At 38.7% G+C, this 13,992-nt stretch overlaps 1 protein-coding gene across 5 annotated transcripts in view; it reads left to right on the top strand.

Annotated features, from left to right (window-relative positions):
• The window catches only part of dab1b (DAB adaptor protein 1b), a 74,263-nt gene that overhangs the window by 19,539 nt on the left and 40,732 nt on the right, over positions 1-13,992 (top strand). For all 5 annotated transcript variants that reach the window (XM_088334933.1, XM_088334932.1, XM_088334930.1 and 2 more), the window contains exon 2: positions 12,882-13,446. In XM_088334933.1, the coding sequence (XP_088191059.1) occupies positions 13,377-13,446 (70 nt within the window). In that variant the 5' untranslated portion in view covers positions 12,882-13,376. The remainder of the gene's footprint in view (positions 1-12,881; positions 13,447-13,992) is intronic.

Genomic DNA, 13,992 nt, shown 5'->3' with positions numbered 1-13,992 from the left:
CTCTGTGTGCTCTCTGTCAGACAAATGCTGTATTTGCTAAATGCAGCAAAAAAACTTCATACATTTTTTCTTAGACAGAAACCTAACTTACACAGCTGTTAAGTCTTCTTAGACATGGTAACTTTACTGTTTGTCATCGCAAGTCATGTTTATTTGTATAGTCCTCAAAGAGCTGTACAGACCACAGACTACTAATGTATTACACCACATCATCAACATGAAATACAGGTAATAACAGAAGGTCTGGTTGACCGTTTCCTGAATTCAACATCTTTCATAAGCCGTTTGATAAAATAGTGTATTAAACCCAAGTTTGTATAAAGTCATTCACAATTTATTTTCAGCAACTTTTCTGACATAAAACAGGAAAAAAACACAATCTGGAAGAGAACCCAACTCCTCTTTGAAATTTAATATCTGATAAAATGTATTTTACAAAAGAAGGATTTGAATGATGTGACTTCTGTAGACATTTGATAAACGAGTCAAAGCAAAAATATCACTGTTCACTCGCATTCAAAGATGTTTGGGACTGAAGAAAATAATTGATGTGGGGAGAGTGCATGAACCCTTTTGATTTGTTGGCAGTTTCATTTAAAAATCTACAATGAAATATATATCTCAATTTCAGAAAGTCTATACTGTTTTCTCCTGATAACGCTTCATAAGTCTTACAATGTTGTGGAAAATATTGCCTTAAAAGTCAAACCACACTTGGAAAAACTGGTGATCTTATTTTCAAACACATTTGTTTACAGTAGAACAATTAACTTTAAGAAAACATCTATCACTATGGACATCTGAGGGGGGTGTTTCTGATTTTCCACATTATTTGAATGTAGTATCAAAGTGAATTGATGAAAATTGATTAAAAAAAACCTAGATAAGAGACACAAGTGGCTTACAGATATGATTGGATAACACGAGCGAGTCTGTTGACAAGTTCAGGTAGATACAATAAAACTTGTTCAAGACATTGACCCTTACTGTCGCAGTGCACACAGAGACAGACAACTCCCTCGCTCATTTACATTAGACAGTTTGGCCGGCCAATTGACCTGAAACCAGAGTGCCTAGAGGAAATCCACCCAAGCATGGGGAGAACGTGCAAACTCGTCACAGAAAGGCTGGTAGCTCGATTTGATCCAATGACCTCAGAACTGCACCTTAGAGGTGCTAGCCACTCAGCCGTGGAGCCGCCTGAATATGAGTGTATCCTTTATTATTAGCAATAATATTACCTCTGTTGCAGTATTCAAAGCTATGCTTGAATGAACTACAGTAACCTTTTGCTGTATCCCAATGTTCTAGTTGTGGTTTTGCTACTTCGCCAAATTTCTTCGTTCATTGAGTTCTGCATTCTGTTTGGCTAAACAGAAGATATCACCAAAAAAGTTGGACTTCTCCACCTGCTAAACTTGCGCTGGAGCCACATGTGGGTCTTTGGCGCTCTGTGTTGGCTCCTTGTGCTTATACGTAAAAGTATATGGTTTCTGTCAGACAGAACTGAAAGGTAAATGCAGTTTTCCATAATGCCCACCTGATGGTGGCAAAGTCTCTTTTAAGTAAAGTCGATCGTTCTTTAATCCATTCAATTGTAAAATAAAACAGCAAGATCCATCCATCCATTATCTGCACCGATTATCCTCAGTAGGGTCGCAGGGGTGCTGGAGCCCATCCCAGTGATCTTCGGGCAGTGGGCAGGGGACACCCTGAACTGGTTGCCAGCCAGTCGCAGGGCACACAGAGACAGACAACTCACTCGCTCATTCACACCTAGGGGCAATTTGGATCGGACAATTCACATGACATGCATGTTTTTTGGTATGTGGGAGGAAACCGAAGTGCCTGGAGGAAACCCACGCAAGCACGGGGAGAACATGCCAACTCCACACAGGAAGGTTCGATCTCATGACCCCAGAACTGTGCCGCACACGCGCTTACCACTGCTCCTCTGATCATTTTTATAATTATAATTTGAAAGAACTTTTGTAAAAATATGTTTATCAAGTTTAGTACTTTTATTTGATTAACAAATACTTGAGTTGGTAAATTTGGTTTCTTTTTGAGTAATAAATAATTGAATAAACGAATAAAGGTTTCAACTTTACGTGTTTTGACTCTTGCAGGAACTTTTTGAACGCCACAAAAAATGAATGACTACTGTACTCTATGCTAAGGAGACAATTATAAACTAGCGGCTAATCAACAGGATTGTCCACAAACATAGAATAGTACTATGACCGCAACAAGATTTCTAATTTGGGTAGGGAGGAAATATCAAAGCAAAGAACACCCTGCGTTTCCGTCTGTTTTGTATTTTCTGGCACTTTATTAACAAGGTTTCCTCGACCGTGCATAATGTTTTGGAGCATGTAAGCTTTGGTCGCGACATCCCAACTACACTCCTTTCTTTCCTAGTTGCTTGTCTTTTTATATCGGAGGGACCGAAATCAGCAAACAGAGGGACTGGCTTGAAAGTTCAAATAAAGCATCCTAAGGGACCAAAGAAGAAAGGAATTTGTTTTATTTAATTATCCATAAAAACACACTAATTTATAAGGCATCAACTTTTCGGCCCAAATATGGCCATGGTCTTACAAAGAAATCCATATACTGTAGGTCAGTCCATAAAAATGAAATCTCTATCTATATGTTGTACTTAATCAAACCTTAAAGGGACAAAGAGTATTATTTGAACACTAGGGGTTACTGCATTGTGCTAGAAAGTACAAGGAAATCTTTAAACAAGCGACCAAACTACACCATTGTTCTTAGTTATGGCCAGCCTTCTGCGATTTTGTTGTTGTTGTTGTGATTTTGGCTTCGCATAACAGCAAAATGGCTGACAATAAAATCTGGGTGAGGTCGCTGTTATGTAAAATAATGGCAAATTTCTTGACCTACGAGTATTTTTTAAATGCATGTTTATAAGACAGCTTATATATCTTTGTTTATTTTTCAAATTGATATTGGTTTTCAATGAAGGTTTTTTTTTTTTTTTTTTTTTTTTACCAATAAGAGGCGCTAATACACCCTGTCCTCTAAGATGCTTTCAAAAAGTTTACAAAAAAAATGCACGTTATAGTTATAATTACAGCAATCATCTACTTTACCTACAAATGTGATGCTCAAAATACTAGACGAGCTCAAAGGTAAAACTGTTGTATAGCTTCTCTAACCAGCTAAACTTAGTCCCAATTGCTGTAAACGGGCCTTTGTACAATTAGGTCAATATTGTATTAAAACTATTTTGCAGCCAAAATAGTTATTTACTGCCTTGGCAATGTATTTGGTGTATTTCTGATTAGTCTCACATTCTCTTCTTTAAGGTAAACAGAGCTTTCTCTTCAAAAATAATAACAAATTCCAAGCTACCTTTTGCACGGTAGCATACATTTAGTAACACACAAACTGTTTTTAAAATCAGTCAACTCATCTGCCAATTCAACTGAATCCTCTTTTTGCAGCATAACTTGATGAAACTTGTATTTATTCACTTGCTTGCTTATAATTACAAATTTGTGCCACATTTTCCCAAAATGCAACTTGGTTTGCAGTCAAGCCGGTTAAGGGACTAATGGAGTAATAACTCATAAGGCAGCTTTTTGCAGCCTTTTGTGTTGCCATGCCCGAACGGGTTAACCATGCCCAGCGCTGTGCAAAGCCCCAAGTCTCTTGCACTGACACAAATCTGCATCGCCAAGCAACTGTGTGGCAGCTTCTATTTAGCTTTCCAGCTGTAGCCGCTCACCCCGAAGCAATGGGGCATCGCTCTTCAGCAGAAAGCAAATGAGCTCGCTCCAAACAGCCTAATTAACATTATTTATTTATTTTTCTGTCTCCTCTCCCTCACTTTTCCCAAATAGACGCTTGAATGTTCCATCCGAGTCAGAGGTCCTCCATCTTGTCAAAATGAGATAAAGCAATGAGCCGTAGTTTTCCGGGCAGAGCTCGGATACTCTCAGTTCTCCAACTTTGGAAAGCAAAGAGGAACAGTAAATGTTACCTTAAGCAGTGGTTCTCAAAGAGTGGGGCGAGCCCCCCCTGGTGGGGTGGGAGGCTCTGTCCGGAGGGGGGTGGGGTGGGGTGGATAGGCGCATTTGACCTCGGGGAACTTTTTCTGTTCAACTTTACAAAGAATGAAGTGCAATAGCTCCTCCACTACACTAGAGAGCAGTGGCACTCTCATTGACAGTGTTATGTCTTTATTTAACCTCCACGCCGTGCGTATAGCACAGGGTATAAACATTGAGGATCAAGTGTAGGTATGAAGCGGCGCGGACCCTTAAGTGACCCCGTGAAAAAAGAATTAACTCGAATGAGGAGACAGACTCCAAGGGGGGAGTAAAACAAAATAATTGATGAGAACTGTGTTAAAGGGACAAAATGTATAAGAGTGCACACCTGTACTAAAAAAACATCATTCATTAAAATGACATAATAACATAGGGCTCACCTAGAGGGAGCTGACATGATTGTCCACCATATTGCTGCCAAGGATTCCCTTTTTTATTCTTATCCTTTGTATATTTCCTTAGTTTTTTTCCTCTTTTCCGTCTTTCTATTGTCAATTTTCCTCTTTTTTTTCCTTAATAGTTTTTTTTCATTCTTAACTTTCCCTTTTTAAAATTTCCTTAATTTTGACGCTTCAGTCTTTTCTTTAATTCTCCTTGTTTTCTTTTCCTTTTTTCCATTTTTTTCATCTTTTTGTTCCTTTTCCTTTATTTTACCCTTTCTTATTTTATTTTATTTTTCTCTTTTTTTAAAAGGCATGGGTGAAAAAAATAAGAAAAATGTAGCAGTGTTTTTCACTTTGAGTCTTTGTAGTTTGTGATTCGTAGCACTTGTGTTTGTTGAACTACACGATACAGGGACAACTAGTCGTCAAATATTACACATCATCCCTTTAAATGCAAGCATTGCACTGTTTTAGGAAATATTTGGTTTTTGAGTTTGATGCTGTTGAGCTTGTCCCCATTTATCAGCCTACAATGTTTTTAAATGTTACGAACTTACCCTATTCTCCAGGGAACCCCAAATCATTGTTAATTTCTTTCCACAATGATCCTTTTAATTTCTGGGCAATGTGACCCTGCTCAGCCCACACTGGAATATCAGCAAAATGTGTCCAGATCTCCATGAAATGTGGTACAATTGAGATGACAATGTGCCTTCAGTGAGAACACAAAACACTTTGCATGACTTTTCCCCCAGCGTCGCCATCTCATCAGAGTGCTAATTAGTCCAAGTTAATGAAGCAGAAATGTTTTCATACTAGCGTTCCAAACTGCTGTTGTAAAGATGCTATAGTCATTACACTTGCATCACAATTCTGCTTTATTTACAGCTAAAGTGCACACATGAAAATGTAATGATGTTACTAATTGACTGAGTGTGTATAGAGGCATCTGTTCTAATGAACTTGGTTCACTTTTATATTTGTTAATTGGGATTGAACGTCGCGAATCTTGGAAGCAGAGGAGCGATCTAAAGGAAATATATACAGTTTATAAAGAATTGCTAAGACTGCAAAAAATGTTGTTTTCTTGGCTAATAATTTTGCACTTTTTTAAATATTTTTATATTTTTTTTCCTATTTGGCTTTTTTTTTCCAAAGCACCATAGACACTGCCAAAACTCTAGTTATAAACATAAGATAAATAATAATGTAATCAACTTAAAAGGAACAAAAAAGCCAACAAACCCTTTTTATTTTATTATTTCAATATATCCATTTACAATAAACTCTCTCTCTCTCTCTCTCTCTCTCTCTCTCTCTCTCTCTCTCTCTCTCTCTCTCTCTCTCTCTATATATATATATATATATATATATATATATATATATATATATATATATATATATATATATATATATATATATATATATATATTATATATAAAATTATGACTCATAACACGTGGTAAGCTTTCTCTCCTGGCTTTGATCTCTTTGATCTCCGGCAAATGTTGTGATACATGAACTAATGTCAAAAAAATCACACTTCCATGTAGCAATAAGAAAATTGTTATCCTAAAAGTGATATGGTTAAGTGGAAATATGTGGATCCAAACTGAGAATGAAACAATTTGAAAAAATATTTTGAATTGTACTGACAGGAGGAATTAGCCTAGCGGCAGTGGCTCAGGAGGTAGCGCGCTCGTCTTTGGATCAAGAGATCGCAGGTTCGATTCCCGGCTCCGCCGTGTTACATGTCTAATTGTCCTTGGGTAAGACACTAATACCCTCAATAAGCAGGTTGGCGCCTTACATGGCTGCACGGCCGCTATTGGGAAATGTGAAGCACACTGTAGAGCGCTTTGGGAAGTCTTGACTTGAAAAGCGCTATATAAATGCAGATAATTTCATTTCATTTCATTTTACTCTATTCTATTCTATTCTATTCTAGTCGCGTTTCACTTTCAATGTCAGGGATCTTTTCAGCCCAACAAAGAAAAGCAACCTCAATTTTTTTTTCAAGGGCTCATAAAACTTTATAAGTCCACCCTGGACTACCTGTTTGCCGATTGTAAGGCTTGAAAACCAGAAGGGAGCATATGACCTGGATATAACACTTGAGAGTGTCACACGTGATGCAAGGTCATGCGGAGGGGAGAGCAGCTCAGCTTGGATGTGACATTCATGTCCTATTCCATAAGCTCAGGGGCTTTTTGTAAAAGATGACCAGCGCAAGGTGCCAAAGTCGCTCCGATGAACAAATGCTCTGTCAGCCCATGCCTGGACCAAACATAACGGAAGTCTGGCAGAGGGGGAGGTGGTCAATTCCTAGCAATTCGCACGCAAGCTGTCGAGCACAGAAAGAGACTAGCTTTGTGGGGGGAGAAGGCATAATTAACCATATGCAGCGATAGAGTTCATCCAAAAGATCCTCATTTTGGAAAAAAACTTAAGTTTATGTGAAGTCTATTAAGAGAGTGTTCTTGTTTAGTTCTTAAAGCTTAACCCAGTTAATGGGGTCGCAACAGGGAATCATCCTCTTCCATCTCCTTATGGTCCTCTGTGTATTCCGCTCTAATTTAAGCTATCTGCAAATCTTGAACACACCCAATGGCAGTTCCCATACACTATAACCGGGGTACTCTATTAGCAGCCTGCATGCAAATCGTGGCCAGGAATTAACACACAAGTGAGCCAGCAAAGATCGCTACCACAATTAAATTGGATTAAAAAGATATAGGGGGCATCTGGAGTCACAAGCTTTCAGAAATTCGTACTGTATTTGATGCTGTGAAGGCCATAATACGGTTATGGTCTAGAAGCAGTTTGGCACAAGCCATTGTTTTAACTATTAATGATTGACAACTGCTCATGTTTTATTAATTTATATTTCCAATGTGCCTCACCTATCTTGCTTATTTTGTACTGGAATAACAGCTGTACTTGTAAGATAGTTTTAAATTTTTCAAAGTTCATAATTTCTTAGCGACACCAGCTTCAAACCGCAACCCTCAGTATATTGCTAAAACGTGAATTACTTAAAAAAAAGAGTAAATTCTCAATGTATATACAGGTACTGATACTCATGATACAAAATGTGTGTCCAAGTATGTTTGACTTGAAACGGTCCCATTGAATTTGCGTCCCATGAGACAAACTAGTCTTAGTTTCAATTGGTCTCAAAAGCAACGAAAGATATTGTTGACTTGTAAGATTTTATCAATTCCTATAGGGTTTTTATACTGGGAATGAAACACTCCTTGTAGTCTTCCATGTCTGGTTTTGGTGCATATAGCGCTGCTAACAGGAGTTTGTTCAAGATACAGATATTTGACAAATATAGAGCTAGGTTAAGCCAAGTTCCTAACATGTCTGACCCAGCTATGTTACATTATTTTAAAATTTGGAACAACTGTTTTGGAAATTGAGTATCTGTAGATTAGTAAATACTTGTATCCTTCTCAGTCAAATCAAAGACATTGCTGACTTATAACTGCATAATATTATAAGGATGGCCAGGTCCCCACCTGTCCCTTCCAGCTGGCCTGTTCCCGTTTAGTAGTCAGGTAACGGTGTGCTGATTCTGACGCAGGCAGGAAATGATCATCTTTGGAGATGGTTTGCAAAATGCGGGCAGACTGATAATAGCAGCAGTAGGTTGATAGAGGCAAGTAATGAAACGCCAGCAGTAACGAAAATCGACTTTTATCAGTCCCCCACCCCCTACCCTTCACACACAGGAGAGACGGCCCTCAAAATGAGCATAAATATAAATTAGAGATGGCTTTTGTCGAGGGCTTTTGACATCCTGTAACAGTCGAGAGTAGCTGGAGGAACGAGTGCTGCTCGTTAACTCTGACCCAAATCATACAAGGCAGCGGGAGCTGTTAAAACACAGAGAACACGGCAGAGTGTGGGTGACCTAGATAGCATGGGTTTTTAAAAAGAGCAGCTGTACATCACATTCAATCGCTTTCATCAGATACATTCAGGCATGCATCTCCTAGTAGGAAAAAGAAACTGCTTGATGTAACGTTTTTTTTCTCGCCTCCTCCTTGTGCCACGTAAAATACTTTTCTCATCACTCAACAAGCTAGTGTGGAAGCCGTTTCATTATCGACTCGTGTCCCTGGACCCGACTAACGTGATCTGTCTTTTAGGCGTGCATGAGAGGAGACGCGCGGTCGGGATGCAGGACAACTGGTACTGATGAGGCAAACGCAATGAGCTGTTCAAGAAAATGAAAGGAATAGACAAGAAGACGAGCAAGCAGTATTGTGTCTCTATTTGAGCGCTTGTAGACTCGAAGCTGTGCATATGTTTACTGAGTAATACAAAGAGGAACAGATACAGTGCATGAACATGCCAAGGCCCGTGCCTCTTTATTAAAGAAGAGTGACATTTTCGGGAAATATGCGATTTCGGAACGTGCACGAGCTGATATTTTCCTTTTAGGATTACTGAAAATGTCATATTAATAAGCATTCACACTATTTTTTGCCTGCATATCAACTTCACAATTTGACATGTTTGGTAAATGTAAAGATTTATCACAATGTATACCTTTCACAAAATGAATTTAATACTTTGGGGGATAAAGGTAATTGTTTAATTTTATGTCACAGTACAGAGAATTTAACGTGACAGAAGTTAACTAATAAATAATTATCAAAAGTTACACTGAGCAAGTTTAAATTCACATTTAAAAAAAAAATGCTTTTGTAACATCAATTTACAAATGGTCTAACCCTAACCCTAACCCAATAAAGGCACAAGGAAAATGTTTAGTCCAGCTACCGCAGGCTCCCCGTGTGGAGTTTGCATGTCCTACACGTGCCTGCGTGGGTTTTCTCCGGGCACTCCGGTTTCGTCCCACATTCCAAAAACATGCATGTCAGGTTAATTGGCCGGTCTAAATCAATAATTACAATATGTGGCCCGCCAGTAATGTTGACCGCAGTATGAAATAAATATGTACCAATAAATAAATAAATAAATAAATCACATTTTACCAGATGATGGCAGTAGCCACTTGCCTTTCTGTGAGAATTTAGCCCACTACATTTCCGACACGACGACTGTAAATAAATAAAAGGAAAGTTGACCGTGAGGGCCACCGCTTCAGGAAAAATGGAAATTGGAGTATTTTTTTCACCAAAATTTGAAAAAACAACGTCTGCCTAATTTGTGGTGGTTTTCAAAAAAATATAATATTAAGAAGCACTGCCAGATGAAAAATGCTGAATACAAAAATACTACAAAAAAATGGAAATGAACACTTTTAAAAGGTAAGGCAACTGAAAGCTGCTCTAACGACACAGCAGCGCTTTTTCACGAGACCCGTCAAGTTAAATGAAAATCCTATAAGGCCAAGTTACGAGGTCTCGACACTGATCACAGAGCACTGCAAACCTTCCACAAAGGAAGTATTTATCAAAGACTTTTTAAAGAATGCAAAGCTAAATAGTCGAACATCACACAATTTAGCTTCCCAAATCTTGCCCGCTTTCTGACGTTTGGACACCCCTGGTCTAAGTATTTAAGATCATGTCATATTTCGTTCTTTTCATTTCAATACATTTGTAACCGTTTTCACACCTTTTTCAATCAAGATTGGGTGATCAATGTATTGTACAAGTCAAGTCAAGTCACATTTATTTATATAGCCCTTAATCACAAAAATGTCTCAAAGGACTGCACAGGATTACAATTACACAATTGCACAATTACCTGATCTTAAGCCAGCATGCGGGCAAGGAACAACTCAAAAACCTCAGTGTGAGGAAAAAAGAGAAATCTTGAGAAAGGACCTCACATGTGGTAATCCCCCTTCCAGGATTGACCAGGGTGAATCACAATTAGCATTACTGTACACAGAATAATAAACACTAGGTAAGATGTTGAAAATGTCCGGAAAGAGCATGACACCAACGACGCCCCCAGCCTGTAAACTAGTCCAGAAAGTCTGTGACGGCCACGACGCAGCTTTCCATCTCTGCCAGCTGGTAAATGCAGGGGTTGACATGCTTCAGGTCAGACGCTGGTCCGCTGATTCATCTCAAATCGTCCTTCTCCTTCTTATCAGCAAGGCAGGCAGTCGGAAAAAGACAGGACAATACAGAATATGAGGTGGGCATCAATCATAAGCTTTGGAATAGAAATGTGTCTTAAGCCTCGATTTAAAAACTTCCGTTGAGGTTGCAGATCTTATGTCCGGAGGCAGGGCGTTCCATAACACCCGGGCCCGGATAGAGAACGCTCTCGAGCCTGCAGACTTCTTGGCTCTCGGAGTCACACATAGACCGGCATTTTCCGAGTGCAGACTCCGTGCAGGAACATAGGGGGAAATAAAATCAGACAGATAAGAGGGTGCTAGCCCATGCAAACATTTATATGTTAATAAGAGAACCTTAAAGTCACATCTTAAGTGGACTGGGAGCCAGTACAAGTTGGCCAATACAGGAGTAATATCCTCAATCTTTTTGGTCTTAGTCAAAAGTCTAGCTGCCGCATTCTGAACCAGCTGCAAACTTTTAATGCTAGTCATCGGGAGACCAGAAAGCAATACATTACAGTAATCAAGCCGAGAAGTAATAAACGCATGAATTAAAACCTCTGCATCTGATTGGGACAGCATCGAACGAATCCTCGCAATATTACGGGTGGTAGAAAGTTATTGTAGTAATATTTTTCACGTGTAACTGAAACGACAGATTAGGATCAAATATAACACCCACATTTTTGACCGAGTCACTATGGGTGATATTACATTTGTCTAGGTTCAGGATAGTGTTTGAAAACAACTGACAACAGTGAGCTGGACCAATAATCAACATTTCTGTTTTTTCTGGGTTAAGGCGTAAAAAATTCACAAATAAACATGACTTGACATGACTTGACATTGAACGACAAGACTCACTACATTAAAATAGAAGATAAAAAAGTACCATCATTCATATTATTAAAAACGATGAACTTATCTGGTTTTACAAGTTAATTTAATCGATTCATTCATTAATATCGTATGTAGAATCATTTCCTTGTAGTTATGCATTTGCGAATGACTTTACCGTAATTCTAAAGGCATAAAAGATTATGATGCACACTTGAGAATTTCTGGCAAATTTGGGGGTTTTGTGTCCGCCTTACAGGTTGGAAAATATGATATTTTAGTTGTCTTGTTGAAATTGATATGTAGTATTTGAATATTTGTTACATTGCTGCTTTTGGTTTGACTCTTATGATTTCTGTTCTGAAACAGATTTAATACAAACATCTATATTCATGTAGTTTTTATACGGTTAAAGTTTGCATTGGAGTTATTTAGTAAAAAATGGACCATTTTAGGCTGTTTATAATCATTATTGTAAAGTAAGTCAGCGGAGGGTTTAAGTATTTCATTATCATGAGATTTACAAGCAAAACATATCGATATCAGATGGTATCAAACAATACTCTCCTGTATTTACTTGGATCGGATTGATACAAGAAATGCCAGTATCGCCCACCCCTACATGTTTTACAAACTAAAGTAAACTTTCTTTGGGTCTTTTCTCTCATGATACAACAAGATCCCGAGTGAATTAAAAACTCAAAACCAGGCCTGACAAACAAAGAGTGGGCTTAAACTAACTGCTTGAAAACATTCATTTTATTAAAAGTAATATCATTAGCTGCTTCTGTATCCTGGAGGCCCTGTCACACAATCTAATAATTTCTGAAATTGGCAGTGCTACTGTTGTACAATTTTGTTCAAATAAATACATACACGTACTAACAATGAGTTGCCAACCTTAGTTTAAAAGTCTAATCATTTCTATTTAATTTGTTTGTAGATAAGTACCAAGCACTATGGAAATCTAATAGAATCACATCTGTCACACAGCATGATGTTTGAGCAGTCCTTGGGTCTGTTTGAAGCAACAAGGGTCCGTCACTATGCCAAGAGAGGTATGGCAGCCGTGGTGCCAGTTTGTCTCTGTGCCAATTTTAGCGGTTAATGATTCAAGGGCATTAAAGCATAACATGGTGGTGTTGGGGGTCTCAGTTTTGAGATGGCCTTGCCAGGATTTTCACTTCCACTTGTCGTGTACCGCTCCTTGCTCTTGTGTGTAAGCCCGACTTTTTTGAATGCACGGAAGCACCTCTCAAACCTTAATAGTTGTTATTTACACACATACAGCACAGTTCCGCATTCCGCGTCTCTTCTACAAGGGTGGCCGCCAAACAGAATGCGCCCGCAGCTTCTTTATTAAAGATGATGATCCAAAAGAGATAAAAACCTCTTTGTTGATTTATGCAACCCATGGCCCGACGTCTGTCATGTTAAATTAATCTAGTAATCAACAATCTGGGTACGCGTGTCGGGCAAATGTTGTATCCTCTCTTTTTCGACATTGACGTTGCTTTCATCTGTTCGCAGGATTTGGAGCCAGTGACTGCGAGAGACTGTTGGATCCCGAATAATAGCCACTTCTGACCTACTGTGAAGAACAATCTTTGATTCAATCAATGTCGCTGCCTCCCTTGGGGAGGAATTATACGCCAACGATAGGTGAACATTCAGAAAAGAGCACCGGTCGACCATGTGATACTTGACCTTCAAGAGGGCTTACTCCAGAGGATGTCAAATCAGATGTGAAGCTTTTCTCGAGGGGATCGCCGGGCTCATCAAGCTCTTCATGAGCTGCTTGTTAATACACACACATAATGGGCAAGTGAAAAGGGATTTTTATCAATGCTGGATCTTCATTTGCGGAGAGTAGCGAGCATCACGGCATGAATATGAAATTGATTGTTCCCACTGCGGAGCGCCACTAAAGGACTGAAGCGGGGGACATTCAACTCTATTTACGAGAGTGGCCTTGAACCCATGGTGGACTTGCTGTGAGCGAGACGAGGGACTCAGCAGGGGAGGATGTCAGCAGAGGCCGAGCTCCAGCCGGGTGTCAAAACCATCCAAAGAAAGGAGTCTAGGAGGGTCAAAGGTAGGTAGTTTATACCGACATATTTGAAAGAGACAAATTAATTTGCTTGGACTAAAATGGTTTATTGTTCAATTCCATTTGGCACAGTTTGTTGAAGTGTGTTGAAAACATTCAAGTTTTTGGATTAACATTTTAGCAGAAAAATTCACTTGAGATCAAGATAAGGACTTGGAACACTAGAACGTGTGACCTTAGTTTCAAGCAGTTGAAAGATACAGCAATATCATAAATACATATTTTATTATTTTACACATGACATTGGTTTTTCACAAAACTACTGTGAGGAAGGTCCTAGTGGTGTTGATAGCTGTGGTATCGGCAACTGTTAAATCATTGATGAAGTTATAAATCTTAATCAGGTAATATTACTTTAAAACCCATTTAATATTGGGCAATGAAAGAGGAAATTGTTTACAAAATGTAATTGAATGTATTTGGAAGTTAGTTAGTAGCTATGTTAAATGTGTGAAATGAAATGAAATTAGATGAAATGATCTGCATTTGTACCCAGAATGCTTTTCAAGTCAATGACTTCCCAAAGCGCTT

Source organism: Urocampus carinirostris, chromosome 1 (genome assembly GCF_059441175.1).
Source record: "Urocampus carinirostris isolate Australia breed hairy pipefish chromosome 1, RoL_Ucar_1.0, whole genome shotgun sequence".
NCBI lineage: Eukaryota > Metazoa > Chordata > Actinopteri > Syngnathiformes > Syngnathidae > Urocampus > Urocampus carinirostris.
Note: the sequence above shows the minus strand (reverse complement) of the source record. Positions and strands in the feature narration are given on the sequence as shown.